This window comes from Kwoniella europaea, chromosome 1 (assembly GCF_036810445.1).
Source record: "Kwoniella europaea PYCC6329 chromosome 1, complete sequence".
NCBI classification, from domain to species: domain Eukaryota; kingdom Fungi; phylum Basidiomycota; class Tremellomycetes; order Tremellales; family Cryptococcaceae; genus Kwoniella; species Kwoniella europaea.
This window is the reverse complement of record NC_089487.1, coordinates 14,209,197-14,233,878: the sequence shown is the minus strand read 5'-3', so window position 1 is coordinate 14,233,878 and position 24,682 is coordinate 14,209,197. Positions and strand designations below refer to the sequence as shown.

Below are 24,682 nucleotides of genomic sequence, written 5' to 3'. Positions count from 1 at the left end.
ACCTGCTTTTCAATTCTAGCATTGCTCCGATGTGTTACTCATAACAAATGGTTTCAATCTCATACCAATATCCGACCTAACGATCTACATAATCTACGATACTACACCTACTACTAAGCCTTCTCACCATCAACGATGATACTCAGACAACTCTCAATGACACCCATCGCCTGGTCAATCTGTTCTTCACTGACCGTCAAAGCGGGTACGAATCTAACAGCGTCCGATCCAGCAGTTAAAAGCAATACACCTCGTTCTCTTGCAAGTCTAACCAATTCGGAAGGTTTGGTATTGTCCTTAAAGCCTATTCCTCGGATCAATCCTCTACCTCGTAATTTCTCTTGAATCAAGGAAGGGAAAAGTTCAGGAAGTCTTTTCATCTTTTCACCTAGGTATTCTGAAGTTTCTTTGAGATTAGAAAGGAATGATGGATCTGACAGACGGGATAGGACGTGAACTCCTATGGCAGTAGCTAAGGGTTGACCACCGAAGGTCGTACCGTGCATTCCTGGAGTGATGGTCTCGGCGATCGAGGAACGGACCATGATGGCGCCGATGGGGAATCCGTTGGATAAGGGTTTGGCCATTGTGATTATGTCGGGGCTGGATTAGGAATACAGTGTATCAGATTAACAAGGTTGAACAGGAGAACGAACAGGATTATTATGTGAATCGTGACTTACTGAGCTTCGACAGGGAAGGAGGAATGGGCCCACATTGTACCCGATCTGAAGAGACCGCACTATGAGAAGCATATAGATTAGCCTTAGTATTGATTGACATGAGAACAATGAACAATGAGATTGTCATTATGACCCACCTGAATCTCATCATATATCAAAACAGCTCCGACCTCCCTAGCCCTCTTCGCAACCAATTTCAAAAATTCAATGTCTCCCTGTTCAACCCCACCTTCACCTTGGATAGGCTCCAATATCACTCCACAGGTATTTTCATCTATCAACTCCTCAATAGCCTTTTGGGAAGTTTCGTTGTATTTGCCCACTTTGACATTAGGTATAAGAGGTGCAAATGGGGATTGGTACTTTGGACTGGGCGTGACTGACAATGCACCCATCGATCTTCCATGGAACGCATTCGTGAAACATACTATACCGGTTTTGCTTTCTCCTCCTGTAACTTTCCCATGGGCTCGAGCGAATTTCAAAGCTCCTTCGTTGGCTTCTGTACCAGAGTTCGAGAAGAACACTTTAGCTTCACCGTTGGATGAGGTACCACCCGAGGTAAAACCTAGACCACCAAACTTCTTTGTATTTTCCACTAGGGATTTTGCGAGTTCACCAGCATGTTCATTCCAATATATATTACTTGCGTGACTCAATTTGGAAGATTGTTCATTGATGATTTGGTTGATACCTTCGTCTGAGTGACCCAGAGCCGTCACTGCTATACCAGCTGTGAAATCTAGGTAATCCCGGTTGAGGGTGTCGGTAAGGATCAGGCCTTTTCCTTTGGTGATGAGTATAGGAGGTCGGATGTAGGTGTTGAGTAGGTATTGAGAATGATCAGTTATGATGTTTTGGGTGGGGGTGTGGGAAGAGGCGGTGGAGTCGGGATGGGTGGGTTTGGTGTATGATAAGTTGGGCTATATATAATAACCAGTAAGTGAAGATGCGCATATGATGGAAGTCCACGGCCATACTCACTTTGAGCTCAGTAGCGTAGCTTCTGACTGATGACGATCGAAGAGGATTGATGACTCTGGGTCGAGCGAGCCTGAGCAGAGTTGGAGCGGACATGTTGGTACGTGGGCGAACGACTGGGGAGAGAGGTAGAGCGATTTTGGTGACGGGCGAATGAGGGAGAGCAGAGGGGTCTGAGAAGCCGCGAGGTCGTCTGTTGTACTTATGACTTAGGAGAAAGAAAACAGGCTGCCAACAACAGCAATGTCCAGAGAGAGATAAATAGATGAATTGATATGGACAGAGGAGCGCTTATCTCTCGAGATGATAAAAATCAAATAATCAAATGAGATTCGGATTGAACGAGTCAACATGGATGACCTTCCAACGGAATCAAATGAGTCATGAGATATGTACAGTACATGCATTGATTCATGAAGTCGTTATAAGCAGATGATGAAGAAAGACCGATCCAAGCGAAGTGTATGCGTTGAGCCAGATGCGACTGACCAACATTCCAATCATCTATACAATCTGCATCTTATCCTGTCGATCGAGATAATCCAACGGTCGGGTTTTACATGTCAGTCTTTCTCGCTTGTCTTGCGGAACGACGAGTTGTTCTAACGTCTCAGCGACTTCTTCATCCTGTACGTTGCAACGGTCGCATATGGTTGTTGAATAATAGATATACCATGAAAATCAAGAGACGCGATAGAAGTTTGAGAACAAAAATAAGTTGAATGAGCCTATGCTACATCGCCTGACATGAAATGAAAACTCTTTCGCTTACCTCTCCTGCTCTCCATTGATAAGGTACCCATTGATCCTCCTCCTCTTTCTTAGTCATCCACCACATCTTGTTCCTGAAATCTTTGATACTTCCACTCCCATCGTTATCCTCTTCGTCCAACACTTTTCTCTGCTGCTGTCTTAGATCTTTGACAGGTTTCTTCTTCGCATTGTCATCGTCTGAATCGCCCCCGCCTGCCCCGCCATTGGCTGTACGTCGTGTGGATCGTTCTTTGGCTTTTTCATCGGCGTCGTCCAAGTAACCTAAGGAAGTACGGAATTGGTGAAGTTTTGAGATGGGGTGGAGATGAAGTGCGCCTAAAGTGATTATCACGAATAACTGTCAGAGAAAATCCCAAAGTCCCGAAACCATTCTCCGATTCATCACGTTCAATATGTCCATGAAGATTATCATGACTGAAGATAGAAGATGTATTGCATGAAACCACTCACCATCCCTTATGACACCAGAATAATAACCCGTAGCATTCGGTACAGGTTCACTTCTCAGCCGCATTTTATCACCCCATTTCTCCTTTCCTTTGCCTTTAGCCTTTTTATTATCTTTATCCTTCTTCGATCCACCTCCACCACCAAATCCATACCCACCAACAACATCATCATCCCCATTACCGTTAATCTCCCTCGTATCAGTCACGAAACCTAGATCTCTTGCTCTTTCTTCCCTCCAGTAACTCTGACCTGCGTCAACCGGGATCTCAATTTCAACCCTATTTATCTTCTCCTTGACCCTAGCAGATATGTATTTTCCCCTATCCCTAGCCCATGTCGGTACAGTGATAGATCGATGTTGTAAAGGATACTGATACAGGTCGATATTGTTGCCCAACGCCGTGGATAGGTATATAGGTAGAGTCGCAACAGGTTCGTCAACCTCTGAATCATCTTCGTCAGAATCTATATCGATAGCTGGGAATGGTTTTGTGTTGAGATTCGGTAATGGTGGGGATGGAGGTGCAGTCGTGGGTGGAATGAAAGTTGAGGAAGGTCCAGCAACATCATGAGAGATAGCTTCGGAAGCTTGGAGTTCCGGTCCGTCGGATTCTCTAGCGTCAGGATAAGAATTGATACTGTCGTTGGTTATCTCCATGGGCACGTCCGGGGGAGGCGCAGCTTGCTCGGACATCTTGATGGAAGGTTGTGTAGATGTTGTGTTTTGTTATGGTGTAAGTTGGATCATGTATGGAATGGACGTTGAAACATTTGGATTTCAGAAATTATCTTTTGAATGGTAGCCGAAGGTGATCGGGTTTTAGGAATGCAAAAAAAGCTGCATAGGCATGCCCTTCGCGTGATGCAGTGTGTAGTGGCAAAAGATGGAAAGATGTCGGTTCGATGTCATGCGAATCAAGTGATAAGTAATCAGTTCTACGTCCATCTCTTTCAAGGCGAGATATCATCAACGCATTCAGGCATCCCGACGACATGTCGAACCCTTCCCAAAGCTCCTCCTCCTCGTCCTCCTCTTCATCATCTACTTCCACCGATCATCCCGAGCCCACACGTCCATCGTCTTCCTCCGCCCCACTGCCTCCATCTTCCGATCACAGCACCGATACAAATGACAATCCATTCTCGTCTTCCAAACTATTCTCGTCGCTGTACAACAATCATAACAAGAATGATCCTTCCTCATCCTCGTCATCATCAAACTCAAATCCATTATTACCAGGCATACCAATCGACACCGCATCAATTTTAGCATCAAAATACGATCCATCCCTATCCTACTTCCATTCTTCCTCTTCCTCTTCTTCATCGGAAGATGGTGGTGTAGTGCACAAAGAAATACCTAGGATACCCGAACGATGCTTTTCGTTCTGTACGCAGACAGATGGGGATAGACCATTATGTAGGATGTTCTGTATAAGGAAGAGACCACCTGTCTTATCGCAGAAAGAACAATTACAAAGACTTAGACCACCCTCGGTTCATCGTCCTATCCCGTCTATACCCGGTAAGATCGATCATGAAGATGAGATACCATGGTATAAAAAGCCATTCGAATCGCTCCGAAGAACCGTCACTCCCTATTCGTTCATCTATATCAAAGGTACACCGGATGGAGTGATAGGTAGGTATATGGAGGAACTGGAATGGGATGATGGAGAATACGATTTTGGGCATTTGTCGAGATCTGTCGTCAATGGTTCAAATACGATGAAGGGGAAGAAAAAAGAGGGTGAGGAAGGGAAATATGGTTGGACGTGGTTGGATTGGGGTGAACATGGGTGAGTGTGGAATGTCAAATGTTCCTCATGATAATCGATACATTCTGGATAAGACTGGACCACTCGTTTCTGATTCCATTGTAACATTGCATCTCGTATTATTTTGGCAGTTCATTTTCTCCCGCTTCTCGTCATGACGTGATGATTGTTGAATCTTTTATACCTCTCATTATCCACAACTTAAATTGTTCAGATCATAGTGCTAACCCCAATACCCACTCTTAGATCCCTACTCCATCTCCCACTAACAACCCTCTTTTACCCCATCCTCTCCATTCCCAATACTCTCTCTAATCTCCTCACACCGTCTTACAACTTAATGAAACTCTATGAAAAGTCGTTCGTCGATGGTGGACAGGCACGATCGCTGGAAAAATTCACAGCGGAGATACAGAGGGGTGGAGCGATGGAGATGTTAAATAAGTTGAGTGATTATTGGGAGAAAAAGGTGATTGAGACTAAAGAGAGGAGAGAGGAAATGATGAAGCAGCTTAAAGAGGAGAGAAGTAGGAGTGGGGATGTTGAAAGTGGGAAAAATGAGTAGATTTGATCGTCCGTCTGGACTGTATAGTACGTGGTAATCATATTTTGCCGTTTCACCGCGCCGAACAGATATGGAAAGTGGGGACAGATAGCCAGGTTCAATCGTTAAGTACAGAGTCGACTGGGATTCCCTATTTGTACGAGTTCAGTCGACCCATGTCCTAAGTAAATAATTCATGAGCATAGCATTGGATGTATATTCTTACGAGTGCAGGATCTATGAAGCCGATTTTTCTGCGGTTTTCTTTCTTTTTTCACAATCACAGGAACTCATGATAAACTACAGGCTGCACCACATACTGTACCATCGGATGAAGACAAAGATCAGCTCATGGGATCTTCTGGAAGATATTGTTGTTGTTATTGTTGGACAAGGATTTCATCTTTTGTCCTCGAGTTGAGGTTACATCCAAGCTACTCCTGTGAACCAACTGTACATTCCCATTGTCCTCGTGCAAATGCCTCATATGGAGTTCAGTCGTTACCCTCCTTGACAAATCTTGCGACCTTCATCTTCTGAATCACTTTGGCGAGAGCGAAATGAACTTTTCCGGGCTTGTGCGTTCTGAGGATAGTTAGTATACAAGCATCTCAAGGCGGGTTTGCTGTCTCATAGAATACACTTTATCGGTTCTAGAATGACTTGTGCCTTCGACGAATCCCAAGACTCTTTCTGCTAGGTCCTATCGAACACTGACACTAGAGGCTAAGCCGGCCAAAAAACTCTCCTGGTGACTCTTGGATGATCCTTTTAGTGTATATACATGATCACGGCTGAGTAGCGTAAGTTGGAGCAAAAAGTGAGGTGTAACGCATTTGATGAGCTTAGTAGGTGCGGCAAGAGCCCAACTTGAGCTTCTCCTTCACCAAGGTAGTCATACTCATATCGTGAACCAGGGTGAATATAATGGTTATGAGGAGAATGCTTATCAGGGCAAGAAACGTTAGTCTACTTGGATTTCAGTTATTATTTCGTTCACGGATGGACGACTCTAAGTTTGCAGTGGTCCGGAAGAGATTCACGGCGTTACAAAAATTGTACCTGGCTGATTATAGTGGGAAGTTGAGGGGGGACCAAATGTAATGACCTGATCCACAGTGTCCTCCCGATGCCATTTCCAACTGATTCCCGTTCTCGGTGTCTCATCCAAGTGGCCTTGTCATGCCTTTGCTGTACGCAGGTGGGACGACGACGGCTCGACGCTATGGGGACGAGACGTAGAGGGGAAGCAGAATCAGGCTCAAAAGGGAGAACGAAGAGATATAGGACAAGAGAATGGTGAATTCAGTTGATGGTAGACGACATAATTAGACGCTTCGGCTGTGCAGCTCTGTGACGAGAAGAACACTCCCCTCAATCGTGAAGCGAGTAGGATGACTGAAGTCCTAGCGATGCTTGAAACTCGCCTGGCAGATTGTATCGGAAACGTATCTGTCAATACTTCTTAAGCTAACATGTATGGAAAAGAATAATTGCAACATGGGAGGGAATGTATCTCGAACGCTGATTGGTTCATCAAGGCAAGTTCCCTTGGATCCTTCTATCGCTCCACGCAACTTGCCGGAACTTTCCTGAGCGGGATACCGTACTCGCACTGCTCGGACGCTTCCTGACCGTAGCGAGTGAACCCAGCGCAGTTGACAGATCTATGGAAGTGCGTAAGGCTGTAGCCGTGTGAAGAGTACACAGCTCATCTTTTGAGTATCAAGTGCGAATCGCCGTGAAGCTTGTACAGGCCTTTAGTGTATTATACTACAGCAGCTCGGTCATGATGCTCTATCACAGATGAGATCCTTTGACGATGGAATGATAAGATTGGACGGACAGACAATCAATCTACAGTAACAGAAGTACAAAACAATGACGTGTACAAAGGACAGGAAGGGCAAGGAAGGGCAGGGCAGGGCATCAGGGGGAGTGGGGCATAGGGCATGTGAACGAACCATTTGAATCCATTGGATTGGATTATCGGTCCAATTACGCCACTATGTAGCAAGGATGAGTGAGGCAGTTTGATCTCACCACACCGCAACGAACCATGCGCGCGACAGCAATAACCATTTAAACTTCTCTTTCTCCATCAGATACATCATCACGCATCATACATCATACATCACACTTCACTACATACGATTTCATTGGATACATACATAGATACATCTGCAAGAGAAGGAGGATAGGATAGGATACCATGACAAGTAATCACCCATCAAAAGGTCGTCAGTCCTTACCTCCCATGTCGGTACATTCATTGATGACGCCAACATCGGCATCCGCATCATCAAGACATTCGTTAGGTGGAGGTGGTGGGAGTATGATATTATCTTCAACTAGAGTCAAACCGACCTCTGCCGCAAGTGGATCTGGCTTGAGTGCATCTAGATCTATGGGGAACCTCAGAGGGTCCAGTGAAGGTCTGCTGGATAAGGATAAACAGAAACCACCAAAGAAGAGGAATAAGAAGGGTATGAAAGGTTGGGCATGGGTTGTGGAAGATGAAAATGGAAATATAATCGATGCTCCTGACCCCGAAGTGGACGCTGATGCCGATGCTCCCCCTGGAGTTGGAGTTGAAAAATCAACAATAAGTAGAAGTAGAGATGGTGAAGAAGAAGACGAAATGACAGTCGTAGAAGATCCCAATTCTGGTAGTCATGGTATCAAAAGTACATCATCGAACCATCATCTGATCAATCAAGATAAGAGGAATGATGATAAGCCAATATCAAGATTATCTAATAGTACGATTGTGCAGAATGATAACGATTCGTATGCTAGTTCTCCGATGATTTCTAGAGGTGAGTTCCATGCGAATATACAAGTGGAGCGTGGCATAGCTGATCATGTATTTGATTCTCATACTTCCCATATCGCTCGTACGTAGCCTCCACTGCGACAGCTGAGATCATACCGTCCAAACGAACCAGAAAGAGTTCGAGTCCTGCCGTTGCTCTCACACCGAGGGATAACAGTAATCATGATGAGGGTGAGTGACAGGAGTACAGTGTTTGAATGCCACACCATGAATGATGGGGATGAGTCAACTTGTCCACACGAGTACGACACCTCGGCATCACCATCCGCCGTCCACTTCCCACCGTCATCCCAACCTTGTATACATACCCTTATATCACCGATCATCTCGCTAACCATCTTTCTTTCCTCATCCCTTCTCATATCTCTTCACAACTATCAATCATAACTACACCTTGTATCTCTCTCTACTACCCGTCCTGTCGATATAACCCTGCACCAAACTGCCATGACACCTGAATGCCGTATCACTCGATCACATACCGCTGCTCAACGTCCTGTGCCCATCCTCCGTTCCGAATCTCCATCTCCATCTCCATCTCCTACTCCCACACCAATCATCATCCTCGATGTCCTCAAACCTGAATCACTTCCATCTTCCCGTGGATCCTCTCCTGATTCGAATTCCGATAACGATTCCGACGTCTCCTCGTCTCTCTCAGCTTTGAGCTCCGCTGCTGCTCAATCCGGATCTGACTCATCGGCACCTACACCTGCTGCAATCCCCGGGACTACTACCACTCAAGAACCTAACTCTGTCAAATCCGACACTCACCCTAAGAAGAAACGTAGGACATCTCCTCCACCGCCCATAACCAATCATGCAGCGGCACCAGCGTTGGTGCGAACCAATTCCACACCCAAAGCAACCACTACCACTGCGGCTCCTTCTGGCAGATCCAAGGCACCTCGAGTATCGACTGTCGGAGCTACTGCACCTACCCGAGCTCAAAAAGCCCTGTTGATCAGAGAATCCAACTCGACAAGTAGAGCAGGTTCTCAACACGTAGTAGAGGATGATACACCCTTGCCCCTTCCTCCTTCTCGGACAGGTATGGGAGAAGGTTCTTTCCCTACACCTAAAGAATCTTATTTACGACATGAGAATTACCTTCTGAGGAAAGAAGCAGAGTACATCATTCGTCAAGCTGAAGTGCATAAGAAGGAATTGAATAAACGTAAAGATCGAGATGAGAGGAATGGAACTGCCTTAGTTGAGGGAAAGAGGAATAGGAAATCAATCAATTACAACGAAGACGAAGATGTAGATGAAGATGGCGATGTTGATATGTCAAATAATGAAGACGAAGATGATTCGGAAGGTGGACCTGGACCATCAACATCTATAGCTAGATTGAAAAGGCGTCAATCTCAATTGAATGGCAATGGAAATGGACATGAATCAAGCCTCAATGAAAGAAGGAGATCGTCTACCACGAATATGAAATTCCCTGAACCCGTGAAAGATCAAAGTTTCGAAGGTCAATTCAACCAATTGCAAAAAGAACATAAAGCCAATGTCTTAGCTGAAAAAGCCGCTGAACAATCTCGACCTCCTATATTCCCCAAGAACGCTAGGCCGACAGTCGTACTTGCCAATGGGACTGTAAATGGTATTGGAGGGAGGACCGTACCGAGAGATAAGACTGAGAGGACTTATCAAGACGGTTTGAGTGGGTTGAGTAATGAGATGGAGATTGATGCGCAGGGGTTTGTAGATAATGTCAAAGTGAGTAAAATACAAGTGATACCAATCTCTGTTTTCAACCAGTCATCTCGTCTGTCCTATTTCACCTTGTGCTGTCGGATCAATGATGCTGGTAGAACGAAACGGAGAATGATTCTTGACTGATACATGAGATGATGTCATAGGAAAACCTTCGTGCCATCTTGAAATACTATTTCCCAGAACGATCACCTCGTCGGGATGCTTTTTGCGAGAGGATAGGACGAGGTTTGGCGCAGTTGGGCTGGGAATTGACGGATAATGCAGACGCTGCTCTGTTACCTTGATCCTACTCACTGGATCTATCTATGTCTTCACCTACCAACCAGTCTTTCTTGTTGGGACGGACGAATAATTGTACATATAATCTGTACATCTCATTTGTTTTCTTATGTCATCCTTTCTGGGTCTTGGAATGCTGTCTATTGGATTTTTGTCACGAATGAAAGAATCAACGATTTTGGAGGTATATAGTGCGTGAATAAATAAGGATAGATAAATAGGTTGTAATGTGATGCAAATAGTTACTTGCTTTCTACGAGTTTCGGGTGTCTCGTTTGACCTCGAATTCATCCAAGTGTTTACTGAGACAACCTTGACCAACCTCTTTCCATATGGATGCATACCAAGATAGTGAGACATAGACATTCAGAGTAAGCATCGTTCGCCACAACAAGCAGGTACACAGCACACACAGTATGAGCAGGTACACCCAGTCATTCCGGGATAAAATGGATAAACTGAATAAAATAAAAATAAATGATATTTCATTTTGTATGCACGCGTCACAGTGAGTTACTGGTAGGGACACCACACCCGAGGTAGACCTGCCTGCAACTGCAACTGGCCGATGATAATTTCAATATTTCAATCTCAATCTCAATTCGCACTCACATCCTCATATTCGACACACAATCAACAACAACCCTTCTTACTCATGCTGGGGGAGACTACTACTCACCATCACCAGCATCGATAACATACGTCAAGACTATAACGACATAGCCGGTCATACGAACGAGTCTCTATCCTTCCTTCATGAGAGTTTGACGACAAAGCAGCAATCAAGATCCCTGGCATATCTCGAATATCCCTTTCTCTTTCAACAGTACCCCTCAGGACGCATCTATATACCCACCAGACCAACATCAATTAGATCAGAGGAAAGGATAACTTACTCAAAATGTCGCAAGAAACAATACGATCATCATTACCTGGAGCCGCTCGACCTTCCGCTCATCCACGTCTACATGCCTTGGCCAGACCGTATTCACGTCCTTCATCGTTCTCCGGTATATCCTCTTCGGCAACTATGACCGATCTGGCCAATATATCCTCTTCTTTAGGTGGGAATGAAGGATGGGACGAATCACCTACGAAATCTCCCAGCAAGACGACTCGACCTGGATTATCAACCTCATCGAGTTACGGTAGTTTACCTCGATCTGGTTCAGATAGCTCTTTGTTTTCTGGTATCAAATCTATATTCTCTAGACCATTGCAATGGTTAGCCACCCCTGCTCGTGCTAGCGGTAGTGGAAGTGGGAACAGGAGAGATTCGTACAGTTCGTTCGGTCATGATTTGGAAGATCAGTCCTTTAATCAATCACCTTCGGTGAAGAGGTCAAGAAGAGGCTCACCCTCACCTGAAAAGCAAAGAGTTAAGAGACGTAAAGAGAATGGTATTGCTACTACCACCGCTACCGGCAGTGAATACGAACCTGAACAACCGATACCGCCGTTCGAAGTTCAAGGAAGAGCAGTATCAGGATTCATGCTACCACCTCTATCACCCAATGTCACCCTGAAACCCAAATCGCATTTACCTATACCTCAACATATCACCAACAATACTCGCACAAACTTCTCTAGACCGTTAGGAAGCAGTTCGTCATCGGGATTATCAAGTTCCAAATCAATGTCGTACCTTGATCCACCTTCTGATGTGTTGGGTGCCTCTTCGCCCAGAAAGGCAGGTGGGATGTTAACTAGATCAAAGAGGGTCGAGCTGAGTTCTCTGGTGGACGATCGCGATCGTGATGAGATGGAAGTGGAATCTCCAAATCAAGGGAATGATGGTGGAAAAACTTGGAGTCCATGGAAATCACGTTATTCAACTGCTGGTGGAGCAGCTTCTTCTGCTGCAAATGTCAGACCCACCACACCAAGTAAGAAAACTCCAAGTAGACTCGGTTCCAGAGATGTGAGTGACTTTACGCTATGCTTATAGCGGCAGTTTCCATGCTGCTGTCGAGATACGATGAGCTGACACTCCGCTTCTAGTTCACACTACCCTCCGCTTCACCTTTCAAACCACCTCCATCACCCTTACATCGTCAATCGCCTCACGTAGGCAACGCCGCGGCCTCAACTTCCGGTCTCACAAGATCCGCTACCACAGCCAATATCCGCAGAGCCGCCAGTGTAGCTTCTGATATAAGCATGGGTGGGGGTTTGACTAGATCAGGCAGTGTAAGGGGTTTAAAGCAATCGGGAAGCATGTTATTCGGTAGTGTCAATGGAGATAGGGAGAGGGATAGGGAAGATGATAGGATGAGTGTCGATGGGGAACACAGACAGAGAGAAGGGAGTGTCTTGGATTGGTTCATGAAGGACCGATGGGATGGAAGTGGAACTGCTCGACCTGGCTCTCCAGCTTCTGTCGCTGCTTCCAGACGACTAGGTTCAGCTGGACCTTCTCTATCCCATCCACCAATCAGAAAAGGTCAATTGGTATGGCACGAAGAAGAAAAAGCTTTCGTCCGAGAGAGTGACCTACGAGCTGCTCAGGCTCCACCGGCAATACATAAATCTGAAGCCGAACGGATATTGTATACTCTCGAATCGATGAGGAAGACTCCCCTGACTGATGCTCGGAAAGGCGAATTACCACCTGTCACCGTTGGTCAATCTTCAAGAACGATGAGGAAGACGATAAATGTACCTCTTGCTACGGCTGCTGCTGGAGATAGCGCGAAGCAGAGGAGAGATAAAGATAGGTTGGGTGGTGATGATAGAGTGTCGGTGATGATCAGTCCGTATGGAAGGAGAAAGGTCGCGGATCAACAGGCTAGAGAGGAGAGGAGGTCTAGGATGGCCGAGGATAGAGGTGAGCTAATACAATCTGTTCTTCCTGATACGAAAGCTTATATTCGTCTCATGTTAGACTACCGACCCTCACCTACACCCACTGCTTCGGATGCGCAGAGTCAAGCATCAGATGTAGAAATGGAACCACTCAGCTCACAGAGATCAGCTTCTTCTGCTCCCCCTCCAACGCCTCGTCGCTCGTCCAGATTAAAGAGAGCTACGGGTACCGACGAAGACGTTCCCACGCCCAAGGCTACCAGGAAATCAAAGAGGGGCGCATCGAAACAACCCGAGACCGTACAGGAAGAAGAGCAACCTCAACCCACACCTAGAGGAAGGAGGACGAGGAAGACGACGGTCGACAGGGGTACTTCCCCTTCCCCACCTCCACCTGTCCCTACCATCACTGCTACAGCTCCTTCTCCAGGTGGACCAACCAACACCTCCACACAGACAGTGTCTTCCTCGGGATATCAACCTTTAGCCGATGGCGAGAGATCGAGAGGAGGATCTTCCCTACGAGCACGATCAGATGTCTCGAAACGTACACATGTAGGAGCAGCCAGCTATTCTCGATCGGCTACACCTTCTTCCGGAAGATTCTCGGCTAAAGAAGAAGATTTACCAGATATGGACGAGTTGGAACAAGCGAAGATACCTTTACCTTCTTTTTCAGGTATCTCTTTTGCTGGACTCAATCCTACACCGCCTGCGACATCGAATGGACCATCGACATCTGTGACCGATCAAGTTGCTTCCAGCGCTCCTTCAGAATCTACTCCTGCTCCATCCTCTTCTTTGAACGTTCCTCCACCTGGTCGAAGGCCCGGTGGACCCCTCGCTCGCGTCGGTCTCACCTCCACGAGGCCAAGAGCATCGTCCCCTCTTGCAGGAGGATCGATTGTTGCTCAACCCGAATCACCTGAGTCGGCATCAAAAGCTGCCAAACCAGCTGAGCCTATTCAGCCACCCGCCAATGGCTTCTTCACTCTGAACGGATCCACACCAACGGTCCCAGCAGCCGGGTCAACAACACCTTTGGGTAAACCGCCGGCCTCGTCTTTCTTCTCTGTGCCAAGTACTGGTGTAACGAACGGGGAATTGGGTAAAGATAAATCTTTCTCATTTGGTTTAGGTAAACCTCCTGCTGAAACGGAAAAACCCTCGGAAACAACGTCGGGATCAGTTATACCCGATTTCTTTGGTAAAAAGTCTGCGCCTCCGTCTGGAACTGCTACGCCAACATCTGTCCCGGCATTCGATTTTGGTTTACCTAAGAAAACAGCCGAAGAGCCTAAAGCACCTCCTGCGCAATTACCTCCTGCTACGTTCAGTTTTGGTAAACCCGCTGAAACCGCTGCTACCCCTGCAACTAACGGTGGAGGATTCAGCTTCGGTGCGCCAAAGGAAGCAGAGAAGAAGGATGGTCCCGCTCCCTCTTTCTCGGTAAGTGCCCAGTCATGCCTTTTACAGGTGGAAATATTGAATTTCTTTGTTTGTTCTTTAGTTTGGATCGAGCAAACCTGCCGAAGCACCTAAACCTGCCTTTTCATTTGGATCATCCGACAAGCCTGCCGAACCTGCGAAATCCACATTTAGTTTCGGAGCTCCTTCTACAACATCTGCCGAACCCGCCAAATCCACTTTTTCGTTCGGTAATCCAACCACTTCATCCGCTGCTGAGAAGCCCGCTGAAACAGCTAAACCCTCTTTCTCGTTTGGCACTCCGTCAACAACGGATAATCCAAAGCCTGCTGAACCTGCTAAACCTGCTTTCTCGTTTGGATCATCAAGTACGACTACCTCCAAACCTGCTGAAACTGCTAAACCAGCTTTCAGTTTCGGAGCTCAATCGTCAACGCCTGCATCAACCCCTCCACCGTTCGGTGCCGCGGCTACTACCAATGGTACATCATCGACTGCTCCTGCTCCTGCTTCTGCTGGTTTCTCATTTGGAAAATCTGCTGAGAAGAAGGATTCCACTGCAAGCAATCCATTCGGCAGTACTGCCCCTGCTGGTGGGTCAGGTTCTACTGGCACAGGTTTTACCTTTGGTGCCTCAGGAAGTACGAGCACATCGACACCCTTTGGGGAAAATAAGGCGAATGGTGATGCTGCCAAGTCCAGCCCTTTCGGAGGTGCCGGTACCACACCTGCTCCAGCTTCTGCGGGATTCAGTTTTGGCGCTCCATCCTCTTCTACCAAACCCAATGGGTCTACTTCAGGGTTCGGTTCATCAGCACCTGCGGCAGCTTCACCTTCCAACCCCTTTGGTTTCGGCTCATCATCTTCAGCTTCAACCTCTCCAGCTCTAGCACCGACGTCCAACCCATTCGGCCAATCTGCTCAAACTGCCAGTAGTCCCGCTACCACCTCTGCAACACCGTTCACCTTTGGACAATCCTCGTCTACACCGGCAGCTTCGTCAGGCTTCGGTACTTCGGCTCCAGCCCATGCCCCTGCAGCTGCATCCAACCCATTCGGCCAACAACCCTCATCTGCCGGATCGGGTGGGTTCAATTTTTCATTTGGTGGTGGTGCTGGTGGAAGCACATCCAGCCCAGCCCCTGCACCTGCTTCAGGTGGATTCGGTTTTGGTCAACCTTCCACTACACCCTCTACGCCTACTGCAACGAATAGTACATTCGCTTTCGGTAACGCTGCACCTTCCACCCCTGGTGTCACATCCCAATCATCATTCGCATTTGGTGCAGGCGGTGGTGCACCTCAATCAACCACACCTGCCGCTGCCCCTCCTGCCTCAGGAGGATTCTCTTTCGGTGCTCCTCCCCCCGCAAATCAAGCAACTGCACCGCGTTTCGGTAGTCCTGCGCCTGGGGCTGCTGACGGAGGTTTCAGTCTTGGTGCGAGCGATGGGGGCGTACCGGGAAGTCCGGGCGGGAGGAAAGTCAAGGGATTACCTAGGAGAGGAGGTGTCAAACGGTAATGGGTCAATAGGTGGTAGGATCAGGAGACATGGTGTCACATATATATAATCATTCAAATTAATCTGCTTCTTGCTTTTCGTTGAATATTCCCTTATCATTCATATATTATATTATATTTGGTAACACGGTAGGTAGATGAGAGCTCATCAATAGGTAACACATCAATCTCAATCATTTAGCTAAAAGGTAAAGGTCAATCAAAGTATATAGCATTTTTTCATTCCTCCATCTCATTACATTATTTCCACATAGTTTCGTATGGCTTTCTCTCTCTCTTTAGTTGTTCTTTCAATGACATGAATGTGAATGACAGACAGAGTGATGACTCGGAATCTCGTTCAATGCTCGTCATCTGTGAGATCAAATGTTTGCATGGAATGCATAAATACTTCATGGGGTGTCCCAATCGACTGTGAACCGTGTTAACATCATCGAATCACGTTACGAACATACTCTGGCACATTCTTGATCCGACTATCCCATCTAAGAAAGATTGATTTAATCGTCCGTCTACTAAGGGTATATACTCGTACATCTCCTGTGTGCGAGAATGTCAATGTCTACGCCGAGGCCCAGATGGAAGCATGGAATGTTTAAATAGCTTTTTCAGATTCCGCTGGAATGATTATTACGAGACACCCTCTAACAGGATATCGAACATATGGTAAGACGAACACGGTACAAGACTTGTACAAAGTAATGTAAAATAGAGAGTTACTGCAGAGACCTCGGATGCAAAATTGAATCTGGGCGCTGATGACGAAAAGCGAAAAAAGATTTCCATCTTACTACTTCCGGACTTTTACGACTATGATACCATTCCGAAGAGTACCTACCACTTACATCATGAAGATCATTGAACGTAACACCCTGACATGTGATCCTGAATAAGGCAATACCATACTTTAGTGTATAGTATGGTCCGAAGGAGTGCATAAGCATGACGAAGAGACTAGGTGTGGATTGAACGCCATTGACAGGAAGACCCCATGTGGCTTTCTCGAGGCGTTTTGGAAGATCCCTGTGTCCCACTCTTTGATAAAGTGTGTGTACAGTGTGCTGTACCAGACTGATGGACAGTACAATACTCGTATTGTAACAATTTCCACATGACTAAAGGATAGGCAGGCATGGAGTGGCGCCGTCCGTTCGTCCGTCAACGTGGGATGAGGTCCGCGTGATGACGTCGTATAATCACAACAAACAACGATAATGTACCTCCGAGTGGAAGTGCGTATACTGTTTGTTGACTTGATCTCAGTAGCTCTTCAGACAGTGGACCGCACCTGTTAATGGCTGGGAATACTCCGTACAGTAGTATAGGGCTGTCTGAAGGGGCGTCCTTGCCCGATGATAGATGATGAAGTTGTATTGACCGGAAACGGGTTTCGCCTTGACTTGTCATGTCGCATAGCAGCCACGCACCTCATCAAGAAGCCAGAGACATGATGTCCTGGTTGAGTTGAACACTGCACTCTTTTGAGAATCTAGGTCTCCTGTCGATATCATATTAACCAGCTTAGACCTTAGGCAGCAGAGATTCGGTATACTCGTGAAATAGTGAAGAGCGATCGCGCTCGTATGCAACAGCGCTCCTATCTCAATGACAAGGTAGGACTTAATCGGATTCACATGAATCAGTGCGCAAGGTATGTACAAAAAGATCGCCATCTATCCTTTGCTTTATACGACTTGCGACTCTCGTTAGGATTAGGCTCTAAGTTGACCCATACCCGGACCCTTACAAATACCGTGAGTGGCTTCCGAGACCCTTTGTATCGTACCTTGAACGAGTTTACGAGTTGGGCGATCACTTCAATTTTCAAGCCACTGAGTGGGTAGTCAAGCGAAACCCTCAGAGATCTGTTCTGTACATGTATGTACTCGTAGAATACGGTACGACAATGTAACTCGGTCATGGACGATCACCGTCAGGCTCAAAATCTCAATTCAATTCAAAAAGGTTGAGGATTACCGAAACAAAACATTCTAACACGAGCAGATGGATCAACCTGTACTTTAGAAGCCTCGATGAAACCACCCATTCATTCCATTATATAACATATTGCAGTATATGTTTACAGTAACAATTCAATTCATATTCTTTTACATTCCCTGCTCCCTTTACTGTACAAATATACAACGTATACACATCAATATGGCATGCCTGAAAAAGCCCCTCCGGATCAATCAGCCAATCCTGTAAAGGGTGGACGTACGAATGCATCTCCCTACTGATTTTCCTTTAGCGAAATGTCACAAGTCTGAAAAATACAGTTACCGATTATGGTATAAATCTTATTCAAAAGAGTGATCGAGATGTGCATGTCTCAATTACGTTAATTAAAACGTTCGTCTGTTCCTGTTCTGTTCTGTTCCTTCTCGTCGTAACACATGTATGAGCATAGTGCGTTCTTCCGGATTTTCATCTATGCTCTCGAGTGATATCTCAGTGAATTAGTCATACGTTCCATTCCGTTCATCAAGAAAAGGGAACTCAGGAAAGATATTTCTATTACCTACTTATCTCATCTTGTTCTTTTCCTATTGCTTTGACATACCTCTTCATATTCTCTAGCTTTTGACATCTTTGTAAACGAGTATTCCATCTAACCTAACGAAACGATTCCCTATAACCCACCCAGCATCTAATAATCCCAACGATCCTTCATCTGTCCTATCAATCATTCACTACATCAAGTACTTACTACACCGTCATTCGTTCAAACCCATCCGCCGACTAGAAGTCAAGTTCAAAACATCGCCTAGAACAGCGTTCTTTCTCCGACACTATAATGGGAATATTCAGTAGAAGATCGCGACAAAACACTTCATCATCAATAATCCTTCCTCACGCTCAAACATCTTTAGGGTTGGATAGCAGTTCGATCGCATGTTCGTCGACACCTAGTAGTCCGTATACTACCAGTCTATCATCTACTTTCCATGGATATCATAGTCACCATGGACATGGACATGGACATGGGAAATCAGGTAAAAGTACACCATCATCACTTTCACCTAATCTTAATGGTCATGGTTCACCCAGTATCGGTCTGAATCCAAATCCACCAATCAGACTTAGAGTCGCGATTGATCCTATCCCCTTTCATTCGAATAACGAACATGCCAAAAACCTTTTTTACGTCCAGGTGTGTCCCGAGGAAGGTATAGCGGCTTTGAGGAGAGAGATCGCTAGGACTGTAGGACATGGATCAATGAGTTTGTTCAAGGTGAGTTTTTTCTTTTCAAAATCGCGCTTCTATTCCACTACTGTTATTCACATGAACAAGATGGCCAGCAATGTAATAGTATTATGTCGAGTGGTGTTTGAAGAGAGAATAATAGATTAAATAGCTAAAACATACGCATTTCCCTTCGTTTGATTTCAGGTATCAATCCCTCAACAAGCATTCTTCCAATCTAGATCATACACCGAACGATACGGTAAACCCGTTCATCTCTTTTCGCAATTCCCGGCGTTCAACCTGGACGATTCGAATCAACTTGAACTGAGTCTGGGTCCAAATCATATACATTCGACTTCAGAAAATGGGGCTGGTATTGTGGGGGAATTGAAGATTAAACATTGGTTTCCCGATTTCGTAAATGGATACAATCCTTCGGATATCATTTCCATCGTTGCCAGACCTTTGTTAGGTCTTCCAGTTAGTAAGTTCAATCTCAGTTCTGATGTCAGTTTCGATATTAAGCTGACGAATTGGTTTGTATCATTTTTTGTGTAGATCATATTCCCTTAAGTCTCCGAGCATATTTCGCTCAACCTCCCACCAGCTCAACATCATCCACCAGCGGTTCATCCTCATGTCTTCGTTCCCTCCCACCACCCATTGTTGTGGATATCGATCCTCATACCACCGTCGACGAATTGAAATCCGAATTACTCCGAGTAGCAGGTAAAGACGATACGCTGTACAAACAGGTTACACTGTGGCAGATAGAGATGACGGAAAGTGAGATGAACGTAATTGATGAATTGGGTAGATTGAAAAATGGTAAAATGCCTTGGCCATACCCTCCTGGAGCTATGGAACCTATCCCAATGACAGATGGGAATTTACCCGTCTCGTTATTCTTCCCTAAATCAGCTCCTAATGGAGATATGTTAAATCTATCTATATGGTTAAACTCAACTTCGACCTCGTCAAGCGACAGTAAGATACCACATTTTAGATATCCTATGACCAACCTTACTCGACCTGCTAGTACACATTGTGCTTCCCCTACTATCAGTACCAGATCAATTCCTTCTTCAGTCGTTTCAACTCCAATCACTGAATTACCACCATCCGTCCAATCTGCTTTATCAGCCGCTACGCTTAAAGTCAAGAAAAGTAGAATACGACCCAGTACCGCACCTGCCGCTACAGCTGCAACTTCGACTAAATCTTTTGGATCGAGCTCTACCAAACCTCCTCCACCTGGATCAATCCGTTCGACATCAACTTCCAAGTCCAGGTCGACTGATAAACCTAAAGGATTAGGTATAGTCACCCCAACTCCTACTCCCAATACGCCAATGCTGGATCGAACAAGTTTTTCAAGTACACTCTCGACCGAATCGGATATATCTGTACCATCTTTAATCAACCATTCTCAACTTTCTTTGGATATTCTCACTATAACCAATGTCAAGACTCCACTAGATGACAATAGATCGGATTGGTTATCCCCTTCCCCCTCCCACGGACAAAGCCTAGGACCAGCGCAGGCGCAGGCGCAGCAGAATGATATACTGTTGAAAAAGAGTTTGTCCGTGAATAAAGGCAGTTTAAGAGATAGGTTGAGGAAGGTATTGTAAGGTTTTTTTTTTCCTTGTACAAATTTGCAGTGTTTGTTTGTAGCTACACAGTGCACATATGCATCGCATCGCAACCTGATAAAAGTCGCAGATGAAACTGATTTCAAGCAAACTGTGTGTGAGGTCGTTCCTACCTGAGCGTCAATCTGTGTGTGATTCTGTAGGGAATGTGGCAGTGATTCGTTGAATGGTCCATGCGGTTCTTTTGTGTGTCTGCACAAAACACCTGAAACATCAACTTGCTATTCCTATCCCATACATTCCTTTGATGCGATCAATCAGCTCGCAGTACAGTAAGGAATGTGCGATCAAAGTGTACACTATCCGTGTCTGTATCTTGTTTACCTCGAACATGTTTACTCGTCGTCAAGGTATACCATACCATACTATATCACGGTATATGTACCATGTACCTTTGGGATATACGATATGATAGATGCATTTTATTCCTTTGATTATATCAATAAGTCTTTCTCATCCCCTTATCATCTACCAATCCTATTCCTATTCCATTCACACTACCCATCCGTACTGACGATTTCTTAATGCTCATTATCATCACACTCGTTTAATTCACTTGCTAGTCTGTACCAGAGTAGTGTCGCTCATCATCATTATCATTACCCTAAACATCGACATCACATCGCCATCACTATCACGGCCCACGGGCATAACTACACAAATACAAGCCACAATAGCGTTATAATAACAACAAACACCATAAGAGAAAAAGCATTGTTCTGTTCCAGATTGAACAATCAGCTCGAGAGGAGAAAGGATATTGGCAAATCAGAAAAGAAGGTCATACTGTGGGATATAGGTTAAGGATCAGAGGATGAACACTTTCATATCTGCAAGGTTAGTTTGACGATGTATGAGGGAATTAGGGAACCACTTGCTGTCTGAAGAAGGGAGAGAGCGGGGTGTGTGATATCATTTTATGGATCTATGCTGAGAGAGGTCATCTTTACTTTTTGGAATAGTTCGCCATTGTTCGAATACAAGCCTTGTAAAGCATGTAATACCTCTACGGGATTTCAAAGTGGATCGGATTTTACGGGGAGAGATTATAATGGTACTGAAAGTGGGATGATCACTCAGACGGGTCATACGAGCGTGACGTTCAATTGTACAGGTGAGTTGATTGAATCCTGTCGTTTCTTCAAGGTATGTATGTACATTACATCGTGTTGAAAACCATTTTGTATTCCTAGGCTCAGGAATATCATTCGATATCTCCTACAGTCAACCCATCAATTCATCTTTCACACCTTCAATGACTGTCAACGGATCATTACCCGATACCTCGAACGGTTTCAGTGCCAACGGTGGATCGATAACGGATTTACCATTGGGTAAACATTCTTTCCAGCTTTCATTCGCCCGTACCTCTAATCAGAATAATGATGAGTGGGTGAGAGTGAATGGAGCCAATTGTGATATAGGTTATCAAATGATCAGTAATCAGACGAATACCGAGATCATTGACGATTCAGCTTGGAGGGATTGGAAAGTTTATTTGACATCCGGTTGGAATATGTTGGAAGAACAAGGTATATCGAATTATATAGATTTGGTGAATACCCTCTTCTTTCTCTTCACACAAACCAGGAATGAGAAATGGATTGCTTTTTGCTGATGAAAGTGAATCACGGTGTGTCTGAATACAGGATCAATACCAAGCTGAACTTCCAACCGCATCTAGAGATTATGACGGATCGATATCGTGGACTGAACAGGCGAATGCGGCAAACGAGATTCATTTTACAGGCTCGGCAGTCTGGGTACATGGCATAATAGGTGATGTAGCCGGGTAAGCTCATGTATATGTTTTAAATAAGGTTTGAGCTGATCATGCAAGGTTGATAGATCGTACGAAGTCGTACTTGATAACATCACTCAAGGGGTTTTTAACGCTTCTGGTGGCCCTAGAGTGTTAGTTTCTTACCAATGATATTTGGAGCTGCACAAGGACGATCAAGCTGACCGTTATACTCGACACTGTAGATACAACTCGATATTGTATCATACCTCTGATCTGGCCGATACAGACCATTCGATCTTACTTCGTAATCTTGAGCAGGGCAAACGGCTGAGCTTCGATCGTCTAGTGGCTATGTCAGGGCTGTAGGTACTAATTCTCCCTTTTCCCTTTTCGACAAGCTAATAAAACAACTTGATACGACATGGTAGGAACCGAGTAGCGAATTACTCAACCACTCCATTGCCCATATCTTCCTTGGCGCCTTCCTCATCCGCCTCACAAGTAGAAGTATCATCCTACTACCCTACTGCCACAGGGAATAATGCTCAGCAGCAAGATAATATTTCTACGTCACTCTCGGGAGGTGCCATCGCAGGTATCGTCGTAGCCGCTTCGATCGTAGTCGCTGCATTCATGATCACTTGGATTTTTGCTTGTCTCAAGAAAAGACAAGATCAGAGGAAGGATGAGCAGACTGAACTGCAAGGTGAAAGAGAGCAGCGAGAGAAATCGCAGACTACTGTGGGTCCATACCTGTCTTGATTAGTCAAATCCAGATCAAGCCCTTTCTGTACCTACCCGATGACTGATGATTAAGGCTTGATTTTCGTCAGTTCTTCCGTTTCTCTTCTCGAGCGCCTTCTCCGACCCCTGGACACCCTTTTCACCCCTTACCTTCACCCAAACAGCCTCAACCTCAACCACTGGTTACCCAGCAGAGCCAACATCCCATTCCTACACCTAGGAGACTCACCACATCAAGATTGTTCAACTTCTCATCGCCTACACCATCGCTACGATCGTTCATCCAGAACCATACTACGTCGTCATTTGTATCTGAGAAAGACGGTATGGGTAGTGGCACTTCATTTTTGAAACTGAACAATAATCGTTTCAGTCGGTCAGCCAAACATCATCAGAGGAATGAAAGTAATGCCGATACTGGATCGGAGATATTGAATCCACTTGCTCTTGGGGGAAAGAAAAGTATAGCTGGGTTGAGTATAAGTAATCCTCAAAGAATCCCTCAGAACCAAATACAGATGCCAAGAGTGGAATCTGAAGATTACCTACCTTCTTTGGCATCGCATACTCTTCAAATCCCATCACCTGACAATCAACAACCTGCGCCTATACCTCGTAAAGCACCTATCCCACCAATTAACGATGAATCACTCCGAACCGATTCAATCGTAAGTTCATCTACAACGAATGGTCGACGAGAAACGATATCTCCATTGGTAGCTGCCCTATCGGGCAAGACTTCTTCTCCTTTAGCTGAGTTATCAAGATCAGCTTCAAAGAAATTGACTTCACCACTTGGTGGAGTATTCACAAGACGTAAAGGAGTCAACCCAAACCCCAATCCTAACGAAAGTGATCATCGATCATCGCTAGATACAAAGAGGGAAAGTAAATTTGGTGGTGGATCGATCAAAACTGCCAAGACAGAGTTAGACCCAGATGAATCAGGTGGTGATGGGATTGGAATTTTGACCATGTATGCTACATTACCTCCTGGACCATCATCATCTCAGAGAAATACAGCATTTGATTATTCCCCGAATCCGAATCAGAATCAGTACGAGGAAGAAGATCAGGCGGCGGCGCAGGATGATATATCGGGAGTTGGAGTTGCGCTGGGTAGTCCGATGCAAGATCAGAATTTTCAATGGGAGGGAAATACCCCTGCTCAGGGAGTAGGAGATGAAGAAGAGGAGTTTAGACCTCCTACACGAAGGTTTTTGGGATTGGGCGGTAAGTGGATTTTTCGTACTGTTATATTTAACAAGTGATGTGATGATATTATATAGGTCGCTGATACTGTATATCATGGATATGTTGTTGTCTGTTATTGTAGACCGCCCGAAATCTGGAGTATCGAATAAATCATGTAAAACTGTTTCTTCAGTTGGTTCAGGTTGGAGGTATATGTGATTTTGGTAATGAATCGATGTATCTATCTACTGTACATGTTCGATGATATATTTCCATAGTCAGTAATTTTACAGTACACTATGTATGTATAATTTATGAGTTACATATCAAGCGAAGTAGTTTGCCCAA

General features: G+C 45.3%; 8 protein-coding genes across 8 annotated transcripts; 6 read left to right on the top strand and 2 right to left on the bottom strand.

The window, feature by feature from the left end:
* Positions 1-113: 113 nt before the first annotated feature.
* V865_005433 (uncharacterized protein) lies at positions 114-1,760 on the bottom strand (the record flags this gene model as incomplete). Its single annotated transcript, XM_066229205.1, has 4 exons — positions 114-603; positions 684-742; positions 821-1,606; positions 1,668-1,760. 4 exons carry the CDS (start codon positions 1,758-1,760, stop codon positions 114-116), a joined length of 1,428 nt encoding a protein of 475 aa, XP_066085302.1.
* Positions 1,761-2,168: 408 nt separating this feature from the next.
* Positions 2,169-3,582, bottom strand: V865_005432 (uncharacterized protein; the record flags this gene model as incomplete). Its single annotated transcript, XM_066229204.1, has 3 exons — positions 2,169-2,291; positions 2,437-2,753; positions 2,889-3,582. 3 exons carry the CDS (start codon positions 3,580-3,582, stop codon positions 2,169-2,171), a joined length of 1,134 nt encoding a protein of 377 aa, XP_066085301.1.
* A 299-nt stretch (positions 3,583-3,881) lies between these two features.
* On the top strand, positions 3,882-5,231 carry V865_005431 (uncharacterized protein; the record flags this gene model as incomplete). Its single annotated transcript, XM_066229203.1, has 2 exons — positions 3,882-4,687; positions 4,913-5,231. 2 exons carry the CDS (start codon positions 3,882-3,884, stop codon positions 5,229-5,231), a joined length of 1,125 nt encoding a protein of 374 aa, XP_066085300.1.
* Positions 5,232-7,422: 2,191 nt separating this feature from the next.
* On the top strand, positions 7,423-8,225 carry V865_005430 (uncharacterized protein; the record flags this gene model as incomplete). The annotated part of the gene is made up of 2 exons (XM_066229202.1): positions 7,423-8,029; positions 8,116-8,225. 2 exons carry the CDS (start codon positions 7,423-7,425, stop codon positions 8,223-8,225), a joined length of 717 nt encoding a protein of 238 aa, XP_066085299.1.
* Positions 8,226-8,493: 268 nt separating this feature from the next.
* Positions 8,494-10,058, top strand: V865_005429 (uncharacterized protein; the record flags this gene model as incomplete). Its single annotated transcript, XM_066229201.1, has 2 exons — positions 8,494-9,774; positions 9,918-10,058. The coding sequence occupies 2 exons, from the start codon at positions 8,494-8,496 to the stop codon at positions 10,056-10,058; spliced, it is 1,422 nt and encodes a 473-aa protein (XP_066085298.1).
* Positions 10,059-10,954: 896 nt separating this feature from the next.
* Positions 10,955-15,808, top strand: V865_005428 (uncharacterized protein; the record flags this gene model as incomplete). The annotated part of the gene is made up of 4 exons (XM_066229200.1): positions 10,955-11,974; positions 12,055-12,880; positions 12,938-14,307; positions 14,369-15,808. 4 exons carry the CDS (start codon positions 10,955-10,957, stop codon positions 15,806-15,808), a joined length of 4,656 nt encoding a protein of 1,551 aa, XP_066085297.1.
* A 2,796-nt stretch (positions 15,809-18,604) lies between these two features.
* V865_005427 (uncharacterized protein) lies at positions 18,605-20,631 on the top strand (the record flags this gene model as incomplete). Its single annotated transcript, XM_066229199.1, has 3 exons — positions 18,605-19,042; positions 19,202-19,481; positions 19,556-20,631. The coding sequence occupies 3 exons, from the start codon at positions 18,605-18,607 to the stop codon at positions 20,629-20,631; spliced, it is 1,794 nt and encodes a 597-aa protein (XP_066085296.1).
* An 835-nt stretch (positions 20,632-21,466) lies between these two features.
* V865_005426 (uncharacterized protein) lies at positions 21,467-24,553 on the top strand (the record flags this gene model as incomplete). Its single annotated transcript, XM_066229198.1, has 9 exons — positions 21,467-21,489; positions 21,615-21,766; positions 21,846-22,207; positions 22,302-22,444; positions 22,501-22,566; positions 22,639-22,758; positions 22,825-23,137; positions 23,230-24,373; positions 24,477-24,553. The coding sequence occupies 9 exons, from the start codon at positions 21,467-21,469 to the stop codon at positions 24,551-24,553; spliced, it is 2,400 nt and encodes a 799-aa protein (XP_066085295.1).
* Positions 24,554-24,682: the final 129 nt, after the last annotated feature.